Raw genomic sequence first — 22,398 nt, 5'->3', positions numbered from 1 at the left:
ATGGATTGGTGACATCCCACAGGGGCCCAATACAACATTTTTGATTTTCCAAAACAAGGGATTAGTGCTAATCCAATACACTATTTATTTCCCATAGGCTACATGCTTGCGCTAACATACTGGTTTAATCCAAGACACTATTCATTTCCCATAGGCTACATGCTCTCATGAACATGTTGTGCTAATCCAATACACTATTCATTTCCCATAGGCTACATGCTCGCGCTAACACACTGTGCTAATCCAAGACACTATTCATTTCCCATAGGCTACATGCTCACACTAACAAGCTGTGCTAATCCAATACACTATCATTTCCCATAGGCTACACGCTCATGCTAACAAACTATGCTAATCCAAGATATTATCATTTCCCATAGGCTACATGCTCGCACTAACACGTTGTGCTAATCCAAGATACTATCATTTCCCATAGGCTACATGCTCATGCTAACACACTGTGCTAATCCAACACACTATTCATTTCCCATAGGCTACATGCTCGCACGAACAAGCTGTGCTAATTCAATACACTATCATTTCCCATAGGCTACATGCTCGCGCTAACACGTTGTGTTAATCCAAGACACTATCATTTCCCATAGGCTACATGCTCATGTTAACACACTGTGCTAATCCAACACACTATTCATTTCCCATAGGCTACATGCTCGCACTAACATGCTGTGCTAATCCAAGACACTATCATTTCCCATAGGCTACATGAAGAGTTTATAACATCAACGAAACTGACTTCATGTTAAAACTGTTAATGTTATAGTCAGGCTGTCTGTTGTTGCCCAAATGAGGATGGGTTCCCTTTTGAGTCTGGTTCCTCTCGAAGTTTCTTCCTCATGTCGTCTGAGGGAGTTTTTCCTTGCCACCGTCGCCACAGGCTTGCTCATTGGGGATAGATCAGGAATAAAATTAGCTCATGTTTTAAGTCGTTCAAATTCTGTAAAGCTGCTTTACAACAATGTTTATTGTTAAAAGCGCTATACAAATAAACTTGACTTGACTTGGCTACATGCTCGCACTAACAAGCTGTGCTAATCCAAGACACTATAATTTCCCATAGGCTACATGCTCACGCTAACACACTGTGCTAATCCAAGACACTATCATTTCCCATAGGCTACATGCTCGCGCTAACACACTGTGCTAATCCAAGACACTATCATTTCCCATAGGCTACATGCTCGCGCTAACACACTGTGCTAATCCAAGACACTATTCATTTCCCATAGACTACATGCTCACACTAACACACTGTGCTAATCCAAGACACTATCATTTCCAATAGGTTACACGCTCATGTGAACACACTATGCTAATCCACGACATTATCATTTCCCATAGGCTACATGCTCGCGCTAACACACTGCGTGCAGCCTCGGTAGGGAATCCCCTCCCCGACTCGCCTGAGAGTTACGATTGTACAGGTCATTGCAATCAGCGCTCCTCACCGGAGACTTCTGCTAAGGCTGAGTCTACTGTACATCACTGAGGAGACGCAGGGAGCAATTTACATAATTTTGACAGAACACAGTGAAAACATATAGGCTACATGTAAATTGCTACATGGTATTAAGATATATCATCCAGTTGAAAGCAGTCTATTATGTTACCTCTTTAATTGCTTATAAGTGTGCTAATATGGCAGCAGAAAGTTGGTGATAGATCCATCATATAAACTCGCCTCCCTACACATAAAGCTTCAGTTACTATCAGGTTAACTGTCTCTGTGAATCTATCATTTATACCTCTATGTTTGCACATTGTTTGTTTGCCTTTTTTTTAAATGTTATCTTCGTTTTTCATTCTACTTTTATATTTTGCATTCCATATGCACTTTATATTTTATATTTCGTATTTTATATATGAGTGATTCCACGCTTATGGGTACTGAAATGGGGACATGAACTTATTTTTAAAAATTCACCTAAAACCATTTCTTTTTTTACCATCAGGTCACAAAACATGTAATCTTTAATGAATGATATGTTAAAAGATAACTTTAATTTTCTGAGATGTAATAAAAACATATTTATATGCCAAAGTCAGAACGTAACAGAAGTGTTGTGGACATATATATTCTCAATTTTAACAATGTAGAATTACTTTTTGAAACATAGGAAGGTGACGTTTTAGCAAATATAATTAATAAACATGTGTAGTAGAATAAACATACACATTCTTTCAATAAGATTAACATGGTATATAGCTAGATTGTAATTAATTTGTAACAGACGCGAGATGGACAATCGTAACAGAAGTAATGTAACAGACATCATTTTGGAACTCATAGGCTTGACTTTGGCATATAAATATGTTTTTATTACATCTCAGAAAATTAAAGTTATCTTTTAACATATCATTCATTAAAGATTACATGTTTTGTGACCTGATGGTAAAAAAAGAAATGGTTTTAGGTGAATTTTTAAAAATAAGTTCATGTCCCCATTTCAGTACCCATAAGCGTGGAATCACTCATATATATATATATATATATATATATATATATATATATATATATATATATATATATTTTTTTTTTTATATTGGTAAGCATAGTTTGGTCGGGCAGTTGCAAAATAAGAATTTCATTACCCAATAATAAACCGCTGTGTCTGTTATTGTGTATATGACAAATAAACATTTTGAATGTGCAAACGTAACAGTAATGCCTAGTGTTACATTTGACCCCTGACTCCTCGGGTAGACTGTTCAGTTCCAAACAGCTGTATGACCAAACCCGAGGACCAACACAGTCCCTGTGAAGAGCACCATTCAGAGGAAATCAGGTTCATGGGCAATGACCACTAGTATTTTTCCAAACAAACTGTTCAAAAAAAAAATCACAAGCAGTGCTTAAATATGCACAATAATAGTGTGGCTATTTATTAGAGACAAATAATTTTTAATTAATGATTATTTCTGATTGATCCATGTCCCATGGGTTCCATGAAAACAATTTTATTAAAATTATCATTAAATTCCATTTGACATTATTTATAGTAGGGATGTAACTAGATGCATTAAGTTTGTCGCTATGTGTCAGCCCTGTGATGATCTGGCAACTTGTCTAGGGTGTACCCTGCCTCTCGCCCATAGTCAGCTGGGATAGGCTCCAGCTTTCCTGCAACCCTGCACAGGATAAGCAGTTATGGATAATGGATGGATGGAGGTACAAGCAAAAATAATAACTGCATTGTGAACTGTCAGTGCCAGAATTCACAGACCAGGCTGAAAGTTTCCGAGGGGCACAGCGAGACAGTCCATTTTTGATGATTTAAAAAAAAACACCTTACAATTCAAGTCACACTGACCTCAGGTTATCATCTGAATCACTTTGATAACAATGAGTTGTGGCTTCCACCAGTGCAACAAAATTAAGAAATCACAGACCTCCTGGATATACTTTATGGACCCCACTTTGTGAACCATGGGTTGAAACCACCGGCAGTGCTTTTACAGATGGATAAGTCACACTACCATCCATCCATTATCCGTAACCGCTTATCCTGTACAGGGTCGCAGGCAAGCTGGAGCCTGTCCCAGCTGACTATGGGCAAGAGGTGGGGTACACCCTGGACAAGTCACCAAATCATCGCAGGCCTGACACACCGAGACAAAAAAATATTCACACTCAGATTCATGCCTACGGTCAATTTAGAGCCACCAATTAGCCGAACCTGCATGTCTTTGGGGGAAACCAGAGCAAACCCACGTGGGCAGCATGCAAATTCCACACAGAAAGGCCGTCGTCAGCTGCTGGGCTCGAACCCAGGTCCTTCTTGCTGTGAGGCGACTGCTAACCACTACACCACTGTGCTGCCCCGGTCATACTACCAGTGAGTTTATGAACACTTAGATTTAAAAAATGGCATCTCTGTTACCTGAGAGAATGGGATTTCCTCAAACTTTGCAAATAACCTTGAATGTTAACCAAAATTAGAACCAGAGTTACTAAAACTGTTATTTACTTCCATAATTTATTTAAGGCTATGGCTTTTGACAACTGGATGGCACCATTGGAAAACATAAGCTGCAGTGGCCTAGTGCATGCACTCCAACACGACCACAAATTGACCAGTATGCTATATATTCATTTTTTTGTTTTATACAGTAGTGTTTTCTTAGAGTTGGTGTAGTAAGTTACCATAAAATGTCAAGTTAATTGAGATTCAAAACAAATAATGCCCAACAAATTGACAGACGAGGCAGAGTCAAAGAACACCACGTTGCAGAGCGGACTTTTCTGATCTCGCTTATACCATGGCTACTTATTACTAGTTTAAAAATAAAACATAGGCTTTTTATATGTGCTTCGTTTAATTTATTGAGGTAATTTTTATGCATAGTTACATTCTGATCAAAACAGAGTATTCTCAGGAGTGTCCATGGTATAGATTTTAAAGCACAACGTGACTAATACTACTCATATATTTTATTTGTTCCCCTTGTTTAATTAAAGTTAAGGCCAGTGAGAATTGTCTGGCAACATTATTAAAACCAGGAATTCACCACTGAATTTTTACTTATTTATGACCTGATTTGCTATGAATGCTAATACATGTAGCTTGCGTCCCCCATTTAATTAAGCGAGAGGCTCCTGTGAACTGGATTCTCAATTTTAAGGCCACCCTGATGAGAGCAGAGAGAACATTTGAGTGGCACATTGCTTGACTCCTGGAGTTACCTGGGTTAAGTGGTTTTCTCTCGGGCAGCGACCTGTGCAAAGCCAAGCGCTGTTGAACTGCCGTTTCAGTGGGACAAGGTCAGAGTGCTGGAGAGCCCATTTAAGAAGTTGGACTGTCCTCTACTCATCAGGTTGCAGCTATGTGGCATCACGGAGAATGTAAACAAGGCAGGAAGTGTTAGGCATGCTATTTCCTCTGAGGTTCCTAGAGATTCCGAACAAATTAAAAGCATTTACACTGCAAGAGCCACTGGAAATTGTATTATACCCCTTATTAATAACCAATATTTATTTTTTTCATCTGTATCAATTCATACCAACATTTTTCCCCTTAGAAAGCAAAGCAGGCTTTTTTTTTTTTTAAATTCTCCAGCTTGGTTTTTGTAATTGGTTTGTCTCACCATGGTTATATTGTCCCCTGTGAAGAAGCTGCAATTTACAGTTGTGCTTAGCAGTAAACATAAATGAGATCCAATGGGTTTGCAAGAATCAGAATGTGACTCTTGGCTACAGATTGCATGGAGATCTTAAACATGGTTTGAAAATACCTTTGGTGCTATAAAGGCCACAGAATGAATTGGGGTGGATTTCCATTTAAAGTCACTGTCAGTGTCAGGGTGGCCCATGAAAAAGAGAGTCAATCAAATAATGGAGTCAGTGGAGTGTGTTTTTGAGTGAAAACTGGCAGCTCACAGGGATCAGGTCCAAATTTTGCTTGGGATTAAAACTGCTTTTGTATAAAAGGCTGGAAGAATTTGAAAAGTTCTGGGGAAACCTGCACAAAGCTTGCTATTTTTGAAAAACGACAAAATTAAACCCAACATGGTTTTGTACCATCATAGCTATAGTAATTCTGGTTGCAAACTTTTATATTAATATGTGCTCTTTCTGATACCTTATCATTTTTATAGTAACAATTTCACACATAATAATAATAATCATCATCATCATCACACCCAATGAATACATGAATAGACATGGCAGAATCGGACAATACCTTCATTGGAAAATGTGCCAACCAGTGGCGGTTCTAGACCAAAATTACTATGGGGGCCGAGGTGGGGCCAGTGTTTTTTCAGGGGGGCACATATAAGGAAAAAACATGGCAATATTTAAGCGTTCAAAATGTTTTGTTTAATTTATTTAAAACCAAAACAAAATACATTGAGCATTAATACAATGAGATAAACATTCTGTCTCAATACCCTAAACATAAAATAAATTGCGCTCAATAAATCTTAAAACCATGTTTCTCTTTTTTGTAAAATAAGATTTCTATTTTTGCATACAATGAACCTTTTATCTGTCCAATGACACTTTTTAAATTCACAGCATGAATTTTCTTTTTCACAGCATGAGACTTGAATGTACAATCACTATCTTTATCTAAATCACACTGTCATCTCACTCTTTATGTACAGCAGGGGGGAAAAATAGAAAGAAAAAATAAATTCACATACAGTGGTCTCAGAATCACCCTATAGCATTCACAGCAGGCTGAAACACTACAACAACAACATTCTGCGATTGTGACTCCTTGAGAAACGGTCTACAAATGCATCAAGGTTCAAAGCCTTGGACCTTCTGGATTCAATGCTGAGCACACCAAGATTGCTTAGACGCTCCTCACTAATGGTGGATCGGAGGCAGGTCTTCACCAGTTTCAAAGTGGAGAAACTCCGCTCACAAGAGGCAGATCTCACTGGGAGTGCCACAGCTATTTTGCATAGTCTAAAGAGCTCAAAAAATACTTCTTTATATGGCTCAGTGAAACGTGTCAACGCTACTGTATCTGATGGCTTTTCAATCAAAAAACTTCGGACGTGACAGCTGTTATCACTCACGTCCGAAGTTTACAATTCGCGCTGCTGCTGGTCTTTCTGCTGCAGGTAACAGTGTGCGTGTAGCGCTTTAAGGAGTCCGTGTAGAACACTCTGTCATGTCAGTTCCGATCTTCGAGCCAGCGCACGTCAAAATTAATAAATCTTATTATCTGTTCAGCACAGGGGCCACAACAGGGGCCAGGAGCAATTTTACAGGGGCACTGGCCCCCTCTGGCCCCCGTTTAAAACCGCCTATGGTGCCAACATTATAGCCTTCCATCAGCTAACAAGTGGTACGAGCACAAACCCCCACCAGTCACAGAAAATGAGCAAGCTACTATTTTATAGGATTTTAACATAAACACTAATACAAGCAAACAGACCAGACATAGTAGTTAAGGATCATAAAGGAAAAACTTGCTTGTGGATTGATATGACAGTACCTACAGATAGAAAAGTTTCTGCAAAAGAATTTGAAAAACTATCAAAATATAAAGACCTACAGATTGAAACAGAAAGAATGTGGCACCTGAAGACCACAATTGTACCAGTAGTTGTCAGAGCTTTAGGTCTGGTAAAGAAAGATACTGAGAAGCATCTTGAAAAAATCCCAGGGAAGCCAAAGATACAAGAAGTTAAAAAAATATATGTTTTAAATAATACAGCTCATATCTTAAGAAAAGCCCTCTCACTTTGCCATGTTTGTCTATGGCTAAAGATATAAGTGACAACTTGTATTATAAAAGTATAATAATAATCATAATAATATTGGCACACTTCCCAGAAAACTGAATATACATCCACACCAAGACTCAGCTGACGTCAGGGCAGCATGGTGGTGTAGTGGTTAGCACTGTCGCCTTACAGCAAGAAGGTTCTGGGTTTGAGCCTAGCGGCTGACGGGGGCCTTTCTGTGTGGAGTTTGCATGTTCTCCCCGTGTCTTCATCGGTTTCCTCTGGGTGCTCCAGTTCCCCCACAGTCCAAAGACATGCAGTTAGGTTAACATGAGACAACCTTGAGCTGAAGTGCCCAAGAGTGGTGGCGTGCATGTATGCACCAGCTTTGCTCTCCTATGATGAAATAAATTTTGTTGTACATTTGTGCAGTGACAATAAAGGCATTCTATCTTCTACTTCTAATTGCCCTTCGGGGATAAATAAAGTTTTGTCTAAGTCTATTTCAGTGACTCACAGAGAAAGCCAGTGACCCTCTAGGCTACTGTTCACTCCTGGCCTCCAGTGATCCTAACACCTACAGGAGACCTGAGAGGGTCAACAACCCATGTGACCTCAATGACTCTCATTAGATTTGCTTTTGGTCCACTAGAGGATAAACACCTGAAACTCCCCACTAGTCAGACAGAACTGTATAAGCTTTTCGGATGAGAGGCGAAACGTCTTCAAGGAGTTCAAGCAAGTCCAGTTGCCTTTTTTAGCACCTACGGATTACGATGACCTGGATGACTGAGAACCTTAATAATAATAATAATAATAATGCAATATATTGTGCACATCTTATATTTAATTATTTTATACATTATCAAAAAGTCAAAGTCCCTCTCATACCAGAATCTGGTCTTCCCAGGCAGTCTCCTGTTCCAGTACTAGCCAACTCTTTAAGGCGTCGATTTAAGGTGTGGCGCCGATCTCCGTTTCCGTAGCCCTCGGCCTCTCACCTATACAGCTAGGGTTACAGTGGGAAGCTAGTCCTCTGGTAACCACGAGAGTTTGACTTCTCCACTCGCATCTGTATTGCAGTGTTCCTTGCCAGACGATAGTCTCATCTCATCTCATTATCTCTAGCCGCTTTATCCTTCTACAGGGTCGCAGGCAAGCTGGAGCCTATCCCAGCTGACTATGGGCGAAAGGCGGGGTACACCCTGGACAAATCGCCAGGTCATCACAGGGCTGACACATAGACACAGACAACCATTCACACCTACGGTCAATTTAGAGTCACCAGTTAACCTAACCTGCATGTCTTTGGACTGTGGGGGAAACCGGAGCACCCGGAGGAAACCCACGCGGACACGGGGAGAACATGCAAACTCCGCACAGAAAGGCCCTCGCCGGCCCCGGGGCTCGAACCCAGGACCTTCTTGCTGTGAGGCGACAGCGCTAACCACTACACCACCGTGCCGCCCCCAGACGATAGTAGGTACCATTTTTATGATGGTCTTTGGTATGACCCGACTGCGAGTAGAACTTGCGATCTCCCAGTCAAGAGGTGGACACGCTAATTTTTATACTTTATGCACACATTATATTTTATTTATTATACACACTTGTCTATTATGCACCATATTACTGTACCTCGATCTATTTTTAACTGACTGCTTAATTTGTAATGTTAGAATTTCACTCAAGTGTGTGTGTGTGTGTGTGTGTGTGTGTATAATACTGAGTAAACTGTGATGTGACAAAGTCTAATTAAATGTATTTAAAAATGTGCATATTGGATTTGGATAGAGCATTTTGGAAGGAGTCTTCGGTGTCGGTTTGTACTAGTTTGTACTTTGTACCAGTCAAACCTAAAGCTGTAACTTTAAGTTTAGAGAAACAGGAAAGTCTAAAGGATGAAGGACTTTGCTTTGCGGTTTCTCTGTAATATGATGAGCTGCATTTCATCTTATTAACCTCAGGAGAGAGAGAGAGAGAGAGAGAGGCTGGTGAGGGCATTTGCAGCTGTTATAATAAAAATAAGTGACACTAATTTGTTTCGTGGACATTCCATCACATTAAATGTAATTATAAAGACAAAATATGTATGATGTTTTCATATTTAATAAATTAAATTGTAATCCTTGTCAAATCATGACAAACTGTCACTCCAGTCCATTGTTAATTATTTTCCTATAAAGACGTGCCATCATGTTTTATTCTTTGCTTTGATGGTACACTGTCGCATACTTTATTGTTTTCAGTGTCCCTCTGAAATTTGTTTTAAATGTTCCATGTTCTGTCCACAGGCCCTGTAGCAGTGATCAGTGGGGAGGAAGACTCTGCCAGTCCACTTCATCATGTCAATCATGGAATCATCACGCCCTGCACGCTGGACGTCGGTCCTGACGCCGTGGTGATTGGATTGAGCCGTATTCCTGTAATGGAGAACCCACAGTACTTCCGGCACGGACACAACTGTAATAAACCGACCACCCGTGAGTCACCTATACACCACTTTCTCTTCTGTCTGGGTCCAAAAGTGGAACTCAGCTCATTCTTTATGTGCTCAATTTCCAATGTACATACACATTACAGATTATTATTTTACAATCCTTGAGAGTTTTTGCCATAGCTGGTCATGATACTGAATGATGCAGCCAAGACAAATTCTACCACAGGGTCTCATCACATAGGCATGAAACTATTATGCATGTCAGGAAAAGACACTTCATTCATCTTTTATTGAAGGACATTAAGGCAACACTACTCATGCTTCCTATATTTTAAGGGTTTCAAGCATCTTCTGAAGAGAAAGCATGGTAAACAGAAAAGCTACACTTACCATTAACTAGACCTTTTTTCCAAACACTTCAAAATGTACTCTTCTATCATTTGTACCTTTGTTTATTATCTATAGAAACAGGTTCCATCCGTCTGTCCATCCGTCTGGTTACATTTTCATTTCAAGGCCATATCTTTAAAACTACTGAAGATATTTTCATGAAACTTTGTATACATATCAAACAACATGTGAACTTGTGCCTTTTGCTATTTTGAATTTTTGACAAAAAAAAAGTATTTTTAAAATTTTTACATAAAATATAGATTTTGACTTAGTTTCTAAGAGCAATGTTCATTTCCGGCACATATATCCAAAACTATTCATGATACAGATTTGAAACTTGGTATACATGTTAACAAGGCGATGTAGATGTGCCTTTTCATACTAAGAAATTTGAGAAATTTAAATTTTTCTTGTTTCCATGGAAACAATTTCAGACTTACTCTCTCAGGTTAGTCTTAGGGGTAGGTTTTGTTTCTGGAGCAGAACGTGAAAACTATGAGTGGTATGGTCTTGAAAGTTAGTATATGTGTTGATGTATATGTGCCTTTTGATACTAAGAAGTGTGAAAATTTTTCATTTTTAGCTCACCTGGACCAAAGGTCCGGTGGGTTTATGCCATGGGCTGCTGAGGTCAGTGTAAAGAGGTCGGGTTGGTTTCCTGCAGCAGAACTTGAAAAATGTGACAAATAATATCTTGAAACTTGGTATATAGTTGGTATATAGGGCAGGGGATATATACGGTGGGGGATATAGATGTCTTCTTGTTTTGTAATTCTGTTTACTTCTATTAACTCCTCCAAAGGTAATATTAAAAAAAAAGATTTTTAAAAATTATTAAGAATTATCGACATGCACCTGTACTTCACATGCTAATGGAGGTTTATGACTGTCTCATCTCATCTCATCTCATCTCATCTCATTATCTCTAGCCGCTTATCAGTTTAGCGGTTTATGGCTGTAACAGCAATAAATTAACCCCACTGGGTGTTTCAGCAAGTGTCTTTGATCGATGTACCGTACACTTTGAGCTAGAAAGAAATCAGCCCCAGCCTTTTACTTCCCACGTATGTTCTTATATGAGCATTGGTGGTTCTGTTGCTTTTGGTTCCACCAAATTAAAATTAAATCCACTTCAAGCCATTTGTAAACAACAAATGAGAAAATGTATATGGCAAAAATTGAACCTTTTGTTTTTTTCTCGAACGAGAAGAGGCGCTTTGCCCCTCTAGCCCATCTGTCAGCTGGCTCTAGTCACTTTCTTTCACTTCTTATTTTGCGCCCACATGTACACACACCAGTCATCAGGAGGAGAACCCCATGCATGGTTTTGTGTTTATGTTGCTGAAATATGAGAAGAGGATATTGATTTTGGAGTTTCCGAGTAGGAAATTATATGATCTTTTCAATGCTTCCTTGGAGCCTGCATACTAAATGTCATAAAGAAGGAAGATGCATTACTGTGCAAAAGTCTCAGGTACTCTGAGTTTCTTTTAATACAAATTTTGTCTTGGATGTTTTTAAGGGCAGCATAGTGGTGTAGTGTGACAGCTCTGGGGTCCTGGGTTTGATCCTGAGCTCTGTGTGGAGTTTTTGTGCGTCTTTTCCTTGTGTCTGTGTGGAAATTAGTGTGTGAAGGTGTGCATGCATGTTGTTCTACGAAGGACTGGCATCCTATCTGGGCTATATTTAGGCAAATCAGACACTCGCTGGCTGTGCTGTGAAAATTGTCCATGCAGACGCTCATCTACAATTCCAAATCTGCCATTGCTTAACTCTTGAATATTTTCTATCATAAATACTATCATTAAAAAGCTTATAATCTCTGCTTTCCAAAGACATTTATCTTGTTAAGATCTGTTCAGTACTTTGGGGGTAACGGCAGGTTGAAGTTGGTACAACAGAGTAAAAACTCTGCTTGCGGGATGTCGGGAAACTGCTGGTGCTTTTTGAGTCACGGGAAAGCAGTCAGGCTCTCTTCTGATCGGTTTCTGACTGGGTTACTCATGAATATCAATCAGATAACTTTTATAGGGATGTTCTCTCGCTCTCACTGTTTCTGATGAAGGATTCAGCAAAATTTTCCATCAGCTAGTTTTGATGTTATGCTTCACAGGAGACTTTGAAGTGAGTTTTCATAGCTTTACCTACTTTTTTTTTCAAATAAAACTGATTCATGTAAATAAATAACTATTTTAGGATACAACTGTTGCTGTTTTGATGAAAAATATTGAGATCTTAGCGGTGGGAATGATATTAAAAAGAAACAGAAGTCAGAAATGTGAGTGTCAATTTCAGTTCAATTAATTGGAATTGTTTATTGGATGTGGATCGCACAGTTTTTTTCGAGGTAAGCCTTGAAAGCTGTGAATATTATCATTTATATTCTTTAATATAAACACTAGTAGGCCCTACTTTTGAGAAATACAAAGCCCTACAGAGCACAAAGAGGATATAAGAAATAATCTTCTATTACTTTTTTACTGAGTTTACCGATTTAACGTTTTTACCTAATTAACATAATTAACACTATTTAATTGCGAATTTGCTTAATTTGTTTTTACTAACTTTTGAAACTTTGTATTCAGTATCCAACCATCTATGTGCCTGACAATTTCCATGTAAATATCTTGAAAAATAGAAGTTATTAAGAAAAAACATTTGATCTCATTTGTTAATGAGGCCCATTTTGGACCATGTGATCCTCAGACATAATATCATGGCAGTTTTCTAAAAATTAAGCTGTTTTTTTCAGTCTTTGATTTGTAATATCTCAAGAACGGATAAGCATATTTTAATTCTGTACAAAGTACGTTGTTCTGCATTCAATGAGACCAGTTTCAAGCAATTTTGCTTGAATTAGAATTTTCACCTGATATGCCTACTATATTTCCATGAGGTCTGGGTGTATGACCCTGATCAGAATAAAGTGGTTACTGAAAGTGGTTACTGTCTTCTGCATTGCTACCTGTAAATCAGGACAACAGAGAGTATATATATACATATAAAATTATTTTATATAAGATTTACAAGTGGGGCGGCACGGTGGTGTAGTGGTTAGCGCTGTCGCCTCACAGCAAGAAGGTCCTGGGTTCGAGCCCCGGGGCTGGCGAGGGCCTTTCTGTGTGGAGTTTGCATGTTCTCCCCGTGTCCGCGTGGGTTTCCTCCGGGTGCTCCGGTTTCCCCCACAGTCCAAAGACATGCAGGTTAGGTTAACTGGTGACTCTAAATCGACCGTAGGTGTGAATGTGAGTGTGAATGGTTGTCTGTGTCTATGTGTCAGCCCTGTGATGACCTGGCGACTTGTCCAGGGTGTACCCCGCCTTTCGCCCGTAGTCAGCTGGGATAGGCTCCAGCTTGCCTGCAACCCTGTAGAAGGATAAAGCGGCTAGAGATAATGAGATGAGATGAGATGAGATTTACAAGTGGGGGCGGCATGGTGGTGTAGTGGTTAGCACTGTTGCCTCACAGCAAGAAGGTCCGAGTTCGAGCCCCGTGGCCGGCGAGGGCCTTTCTGTGTGGAGTTTGCATGTTCTCCGCGTGGGTTTCCTCCGGGTGCTCCGGTTTCCCCCACAGTCCAAAGACATGCAGGTTAGGTTAACTGGTGACTCTAAATTGACCGTAGGTGTGAGCGTGAATGGTTGTCTGTGTCAGCCCTGTGATGACCTGGCGACTTGTCCAGGGTGTACCCCGCCTTTTGCCTGTAGTCAGCTGGGATAGGCTCCAGCTTGCCTGCGACCCTGTAGAACAGGATAAAGCGGCTAGAGATAATGAGATGAGAAGATTTACAAGCAATATTAAAACCAAAATAGAGAAAATGTTTGGATGTCAGACAGAAGGGAATGCTGGCTGTCAGGGATTACCTGGAAGAAAGAAAGGAAGAAAAAAAACAGAAGCAAGTCTCCAGAAGAACAAAGGAAGGTTCTCCAAGTTGCTGAAAAAAACAGCAGTCAGTGTTATCTTAAAACTTTATGAGCTGTACCTGGGACTACTGATGCATTTTTAAAGACAAAAATATAGGTTGTATTCAGTCACGTGACTTTTGCTTGCCAATTTACTTCCAGTGAATGAAATAGTGGTCGGGAAAACCGCTAGTGAAAGCATCTCCGAATATTTTTGCAGTTTAGAGGCCAATGCACGGTCAAGGTACTTTCAGAAAGTTACTCTTTGCAATGAGATAGATCCTTACACATTTATAAAAGAAGGATTTTAACTACGAGTTGAAAAATTATCCATCCGTTGAGTTCCCCAACATCTCAAACTAGCTGGTGCTGCAGACATCGTTCTACGCAGACAAACAGATGAAAACCTGGAAGAGCATGGAGGTGTACAACTTTTTATTTGTGGCTGGGTTAAAGATCTGGGGATCAGGAGACTACAAGATAAATCCTGTATCGTTTATGCCCAGGTAAGTAGCATTTTGGGGCTTTTTGTACGCATCTTTGCGGTGGTTGTTAGGATGCTACAAGGTTTAGTATTGGGTGGAAACAAACCACAGTGGTTCATTTCTCAATCCACCCTGCTCTTCCCTTCCAGGTAAATCATTCACAAATATCCACAGAAACATCTTTAAAGACCTGGGTATTACATGTATTACCGTATATACATGTGTTAGTTTACAATTCAGTGGTGTAGTGGTTAACACTGTCACCTCACAGCAAGAAGGTTCCGGGTTCAGACTTCACAGCTGACGGGGGCCTTTCTGTGTGGAGTTTGCATGTTCTCCCCATGTCTCTGTGGGTTTCCTCCGGGTGCTCCGGTTTCCCCCACAGTCCAAAGGCATGCAGGTTAGGTAAAATACCCAGGCACTGGAGTTGTAGTGCATACTTAGTGCCTGGATAGATTGGGGAGGATTGCATCAGGAAGGGCATCCGGTGTAAAAACCTATGCCAAATCAAATGTGTGGAACAGAGCCACTGTGGTGACCCTTAATGGGCGCAGCTGAAAGAAGAATAAGTTTACAAAATGGTGAACACATTCAAACAGTAAAAAAAAACACATCTGAGGATTTGAGCATCATGAAATAATGGAAAATGTCGAGAAAAGTCATTTGCAAATCCAAACTAAATAAACCAGAAGAATTTACAAACCTTTCCTGAAGTGATCACTGCAAACTCAAGCGTTCTTCGACTCGGTTCCTTTTGATCGCAGTGAAAGGTTCAAGAGCCACCTTTCTCGTTATCTTTTGGTGAAATCCTTTGCTCTTTCATCTTTTTTATCACTTCACAAGGAACCTGGAAGAAACTTTCATCAATTTCATGGTTTGTTTGATTTGAACAGCACCAAACAACGCAAGCGTAGGACGTTTTAATGACTAGCAAGGAGCCCCAGCAATGGTAAATGGTGAGCTTAGCTGACTACCACTTCATGTCTTGGATATCTCATAAAGTGGATGTAAGATCGTCTGCAAGCAACCTACTGCCATTGTCTAGTTTATTGCTGATTTTTTTTTTTACATTAAGAACACATTTAACTTCATTATTTTTGAAGCCATCTTTGCTTTATAGCATTTCTTTCCATGTGCTTCAAGACTTTTGAGCAGTACTGTAGAAGCATACTTTAAGCTTGTTATTCACTTCCACTAAAACCTGCTCACAGCTGCTGTTTGCATTTGGCTTTTTAAAGGTCAAAAAACACACCCTGGTGGAGACTTCTGTGGGCGTTTGCCCGAGTCATTACACCAACGTATAGTGTCATTACTAAGCTACTATATGTAGGACATGGAGGAAGCACAGCTTTGATAAGCTGAAGTCTCTCCTATTAAAAATAGATGACTCATGGATGGCACAGACCTGCTGTCATTGCAAATTATACTGGCACAAATATCACTCTATTGTTGGCCAAATGGAGGTTCTTGGCTGCTCTTTTGATCATTGGTGCTGCTAAGAGTTTTTTTTTTTTTTTGCTTTGCCGAGATATGTAGGTCTGATTCTAATGGAGATTCTTCATTTAAATCCTTTCAAATAATCAGAACACGCTGTCCTTTTGCCACAGAGATCCTTTTTTAATGTCTCAAATACAAACAATAAAAAGAAGTCAGTTCATTGAGAGAGATGAATTCTTTTTTCTTGCAAACACACACACACACACACACACACACACATTGATATTCCCAGCACACTACAGCGGTCTGTTCACTGCGAGCGCTGTGATGGTCATGTGGAACTCTCGGAGAGAAAGAAGAGAAATTCAAATTAAGCTTTCATAAATAAATTAACACACTATTCATTATAGATTGTATCAATTCTTTATGGCTCATGGCTAGTCCCTGTAAATGCTCATCAAAACGAGGGTGTGATAATTCAATGACATTTCCTTAAAAGGAATGCACACATTTTTAGTCTTCCTCCTTTAGATTTCAGTAAGCCTGATAGACCGCTGTTTAAAATTAGAAGCACATTTGGCTCAGTCTGTTTTTGACTTGGCTCAAAACACACAATATGTTTCATACGGTGATAATGTGCGTTATCTGTGAAGCAATATTTTTATCCAGATTTTTGTGGGATTTTTTTTTTCCTACTTGGAGCTCTGTCTATTTGGACTGCATTCTGATAATTCTTTTCAACCAAAGCTGTTTTTTTTTCTTTCCTAGAGAAAATGTTCTTGCTAAATTACCTTGTAAGAATATAGCATGTTTATTTGAACTAGACAGTGTGTTAAAATATGATTTCAAACAGAAGAGACAAGAAAATGATGGGTGGACATTTGGTACATACAATGCTGGTTAACTAAACTAGCTAGCTAGCATCTAACTGGTTAACTAGTGATCAGTGATCTCCCTAGTTACTTTGAGCTGAAACATGAAAACTGCTACTATTAAAAGCAAGCAGAAAGCACATCACAAACTCCTTATGTTCGTCTAACAGAAAACATTATTAGAATTTTTTTTTATATATATACCAACACAAAGGCTGTGCAATATAACAAAACAAAATGAAGACAATTGCTGGGTTTCAGTCACGTGATTTTTTTAGTGGTTTTACTGGAAGTGAAATAGCTGGTGGTCTAAACGGCTGCCGTAGTGCAAATAACTAGCGATAAGTTATCAGAGTACGCTCGTAATCTAGAAGCCACTGCTCGCTTTAGATCTATTCAGAAGATTGCTATGTGCAATGGAATCGACCCCTACAGTCTGGGAAAGAAGGATTTGTCATACGATCTCGAAAACTACCCTTCAGTCGAGTTCCCCGACATCTCGAAGTATCTGGTGTTGCAGACGTCCTTCTACACCGCAAAACAGATGAAAGCGTGGAAGAGTATGGAGGCTTACAACTTTTTTGTATGTGGCTGGGTGAAGGACCTCGGTATCAAGTCGCTGCCGAATGAATCCTGGATTGTTTTTGCCCGTGTAAGTATGTTTTTTTTTTTTTAAAGCTTTTTGTTCACGTCTTTACAACGAAGTGCTGCAAGTTGAAGTGTAAACAAACAACAGTTTGCTTGATTCTCACTCGCGTTGGCTCTTATCTCTCAGGTAAATCATTCACAAACATCATCAGAAACCTCTTTAAAGACCTGGATCTTAGTTAAACAGGACGGAGAAGTGATCACGGTGCACTGTAACTGTATGGCTGGGTAAGAATTTTGTTGCAACCTTCATGCATATGGACTTCGTGAGGAGTAAACAAAGAAACAGCTGGGGACTTTAGCACTTTGTGACTAAAAAAAGTACCGTAAAATAACGACACATAGCAGGAAAAGTACTTGGAAAACACTAAGGACAGAGCTGAGAGGGAGATACAAACCTTTCACCAAGTGATCACTGCAAACTCGAGCATGCTTCGACTCGGCTCCCTTCGATTTCAGTAAGAGGTTCAAAAGCCACCTTTCTCGACATCTTTTTGTGAAATCCTGTGTTCGTTCACCCTTTTTTATTAGTTCATAAGGAACCCCGAAGAAACTTTTATCAGTTTCACAGTTTGATCAATTCGAACAACCTAAAACAATGCAAGCGTAAGGCATTTTTCATGCGAGCAATGCACCTTCTCCTTACAAATGCTTTATCAACTGAGCTTTGGTAGACCACCAGCTAAAGTTTTGATTAACTAATGAGGCGGATGTGACGTCACGTGAAACCCAGCAATACAAGATGTGTAATGAACCAAGGGAAGAGGTAGATTTTGAAAGTGCAAATTAAATCCTTAAGTGATTTATACAGTATCAGTGATTTTGTAGTATATACGCCATACCAGTCAAAAGTTTATACACCCCTACTCATTCATAGGTTTTTCTGTATAATCATTTTCTACACTGCAGAATAATACTGAAGACACCAAAACTCTGAAACAGCATATGGAACACACAGAACTATGTGAAAAAGTGTTTATGAAAAATAAGTAATTAATTAATATTTTAGATTCTTCAAAGTAGCCACCGTTAATCCTCTCTCTTTTTTTTTCTCTTATTCGAATTTTCTGCAGATATTCAACAGGTTCTTAAAAACCACCCTGATATTTTAAGGTTCTAAAATTCATAATCCTGTTCTCTTCTAATAACATCTGCTTTAATGAGAGTTTCACAACGGAGGCAACATTCCAAGTTCGACAAGAAATACATTATGGATTTAGTTGTATGTACTTACAAGTAAAAATGTTCAGCAAGTGAACCAAACGTTCCTTGAACTGTAACACTCAGGAATCCTGTGCTAACATAAAATTGTTAGCTGGGTTAAAAACATTCAGTCAAAACTGCAAAGTTTCCAACTGCTGACTCGCCCTCCAGATAATACCACATCTTACTCAAAGTCAGAGCAAATACAGTACTGTGTTTTTAATGGTGAATAACTGCCATCTACCTTCTACATACCCTTTTTGAAAATAATTATACCACAGCGATATTTAATTTATCATTCTAGTTGTTCAAAATAAATTTACTTCAGGGTTAATTCATTTTCATAGACAACACTGCTCAACATGGTTCATATTAATCTGCTCATTCTAACAGTGGCATTTCTATCGTAACAACTTATAGAAATAACACCAACTTCATTATTATTAAATGGAGTATCTAGTGTTGAAACTTTGTAATAGTCAGATACAGGAATGGCTTCAAGCTGCATTTTTGGTCTTATTATCTTATTACCTCCGCCAAGGAGGTTATGTTTTTGGTAGCGTTGGTTTGTTTGTTGGTTTGTCTGTTAGCAACATTACGGAAAAAGTAATGAACGGATTGCTCTGAAATTTTTTCCAGAGGTGTGACTGGGCACAAGTAACAATCCATTAAATTTTGGCTGTGATCCAGGTCACCTTCTGGATCCCGGATTTTTTTAAAGGATTAATTTTTTCCCCCATCTCAGAAACGCTTTGACGTATCAAGACCATATTTGTTGAGATGACTTTCGGCACCAATTCATGTACCCTACTATGGGTAACAAAGGGGTAAAAAAAATGAAGTGTAATTGTTGTGTAAAGCTATAACTTTTCAAATATGTGAAAGACTTCAGGATGGAGGGGTTTGCAGTTTCTTTGCAACATCTCGAGCTGCATTTTTGTTTCCTTATAAGCTTCAAGGGAACAAAAGAGAGACTATTTATAGCTGCTATAGCAGAAGGGAACATGTTGATACCAACGTGTTTTGTGGTTGTTTCTGTGGCAGTAACTTTAACTATAAATGTATAAAAATTATGATGTGTTGGCCTTTAATAAGTAAAAAAATAACTTAGTGTTGGCAGATTGTTGTGATGTAAAAGGAATAAAACCAATCAAGATGTGCTGATATAGGAAAACTAGACCTTCAAAGATGGCCTAGCTCACTCCGGCCCAGTCTAGTCCAGAAGGAACAATGTAAATTGGGCCACCTTGCACAATAAATGTTGCAAGCTATATACACTATATACAAGCTATATATAGAAGCTATATACACCCTAGGAATACTGACCAATTTGCCAGAAAGAATCCAAAACGACGAGGAATTAACCAAGAAGAAGTGATTTTTGTTGAACTGCTCATTAAGGTTTAATTAGTCCAGAACTTAATTAATAATTGTAATTAAGCAAATCTGGGTAGAAGTTATATGCACCCTTGGTACCCATACCTTCACGCCAGAAAGAATCAAAATCGGTGAAGAATTGAGGGAGAAGAAGCAATTTGTGTGGAAACTGCTCGTTGGGGCTTAATTACTCCATATCTTCATTATTAATTGTAATAATGCAAATTTGGGTAGAAGCTATATGCACCCCAGGCAGACCTACCTTCCTGCCAAAAATAATAAAAATGGGTGAATAATTGAGAGAGAAGTGATTTTTGTGAAATGTGGACGATGATGGACGGACAATGGACAACAGATGATGGCATAAGCTCATTGCCTGTCAGCCAGATGTACTAATAATCAACTTCAGGGTGGTAAAAGCATGAAAACACTCTGTCCTTCGTTCATCATCTTCTCCCTTGTCCAGCACTGTTGCTAGGTCAGGGTACTGCCATGTGGACCCCACTGATCCATATTTCATATTAATTGGAGCATAGTTTTACACCAGATGCCCTTCCTGCCACAACCCTCCCATTTCCAGGCTTGGGAAACAACCACTCACACACATTCACACCTATGGACAGTTTAGAGTAGCCAGTTAACTTAACTGCATGTCTTTGGACTGTGGGGGAAACTGGAGCACCCAGAGGAAACCCACACAGATATGGGGAGAACATGCAAACTCCACACAGAAAGGCCATGAACGCAGAACCTTCTTGCTGTGAGGCGATAGTGCTAACCACGACACCATCATGCCGCCTACTCTGTCATTGATTATATTCCTGTAACATCACACCACAGTGTGTTTTATTCCTTAAATAAAGCATTACCTAAACAGGCCTTTGCTGGCAGTTTAAAAGCTACTCAGGAGCTTTTTTATATTCATACCGAAACCAAATACACACTGATTTACTGTGAGGTCTCAGGAACACAGAGGTGGGAAGTAGTACGTTCTGAAAATATCGAGTTCCCAGCTGTCTTGAATGTACTAGTCAAAACATCATCAGGATGTGTCATAAATGCACTTATATGCTGTAGCAAGCATCTGAGCAGAAAAAAAATATTTCCAGTTTGTCAGTCAGGTGTCATTTATTTGACTCCATGCTGAGTCTCTATGGTACAAAGATGAAATGAATTTTTATTCTGGATGTCTGGTTTCCTTAGACATGGCGTTCTCCCCTTAAAGTTTCATTACCGTTATGACCGGTTTGATCTCTTCAGTCCAGACAAATTAGAAGAAAAAGAACAGTATAAACGTTCGTTCATTTTTGTTTGATGTTTTAAGAACAGTCATAACATACCATCTGACATGCACATTTGTATAAATGTCTTTAAATGTTACTGGGTTTATTTGGACTCATCCAAGAATCATTGTCAAGATCCCATGCTGACATCAATGGCAGGCAAACACATAAAAGAGGCATATTTATACTCAAGGGCAAAACATAAACAGGCAGAGGTGGAATACAGACACAACACTTCTGGGAAATATATTACCAAAAAAAAAAGAAGTAGAAAACATGGAAGCTTTGCCAATAAAATACCAATAGAAGAGAAATATAAGAGCGAGAGAGAGAGAGAGAGAGAGAGAGAGAGAGAGAGATTGCTAAGATCCAGGCACTGAATTTTCTGCATCTCAATGTCTGGAGCTTCATTTCCCGTGTTTTGCCTGAGGCAAGACCCCAAGGACTCTGCCTCTCTCAGAGGAACTGCCTTTCATCCCAGCTAATTCGCTAGCTAACATCCTCAGAGTCTTCTCTTTTCTCAACCGTGTGTCATATGGGATGTTCTTTTACAGAACGAACATTTAATAACTCTTCAGTATTGTTTGTTAATGTTGCTGACAAGCAATCATTATTTGAGAGCTTATTATAAGAATGTAGTATTAAAGCCCCATTATGCGAGAATTGGTAGTTTTTGCTCCAGAGCTCCCCCTCGAGTTGTGGAGTATAATTAACAGTTATTCCACAAAATCGAGTCGCACATGAGGTAATGTATGATGAGATTGAGTGGAATAACTGTTTTATTCTATCCACATTCACTGGATTTTGAAAAACAGAGCATTTTTATTTTTATTTTTTGCAAATTTGGGAAATAAAAACTTTACACAAAACGTCCGACAAAATAATTTACGCTTAGAATGTAAACAAACCAGTGAAATGACAGTAGCAATTTGTGAAAAATGCTATAATAATAATAATAATAATAATAATAATAATAATAATAATAATAATTCTTGAAAAAAGATGTTCTTATCATCATTAAATACTTTTATTCCATAGTTTGTTGCTTTTTTTTTGTATTTTTGGGGTTTTGTTTTCAAGTAGAGTTTTTATTTCATCCTTGGTTGGTTCAGCAATACACACTGCCATTTTGTTTTTCCTCTACTCACAGTATATGAGCTG

General features: G+C 39.0%; 1 protein-coding gene across 1 annotated transcript in view; it reads left to right on the top strand.

Annotated features, from left to right (window-relative positions):
• Positions 1-22,398, top strand: part of ntrk3b (neurotrophic tyrosine kinase, receptor, type 3b) — a 324,652-nt gene that overhangs the window by 254,997 nt on the left and 47,257 nt on the right. Inside the window, exons 12-14 of the mRNA XM_060941065.1 lie at positions 9,495-9,683; positions 13,905-13,960; position 16,322. Of these exons, the coding sequence (XP_060797048.1) occupies positions 9,495-9,683; positions 13,905-13,960; position 16,322 (246 nt within the window). The remainder of the gene's footprint in view (positions 1-9,494; positions 9,684-13,904; positions 13,961-16,321; positions 16,323-22,398) is intronic.

Source organism: Neoarius graeffei, chromosome 15 (genome assembly GCF_027579695.1).
Source record: "Neoarius graeffei isolate fNeoGra1 chromosome 15, fNeoGra1.pri, whole genome shotgun sequence".
NCBI classification, from domain to species: domain Eukaryota; kingdom Metazoa; phylum Chordata; class Actinopteri; order Siluriformes; family Ariidae; genus Neoarius; species Neoarius graeffei.
This window is presented reverse-complemented; position numbering and strand designations above follow the sequence as displayed.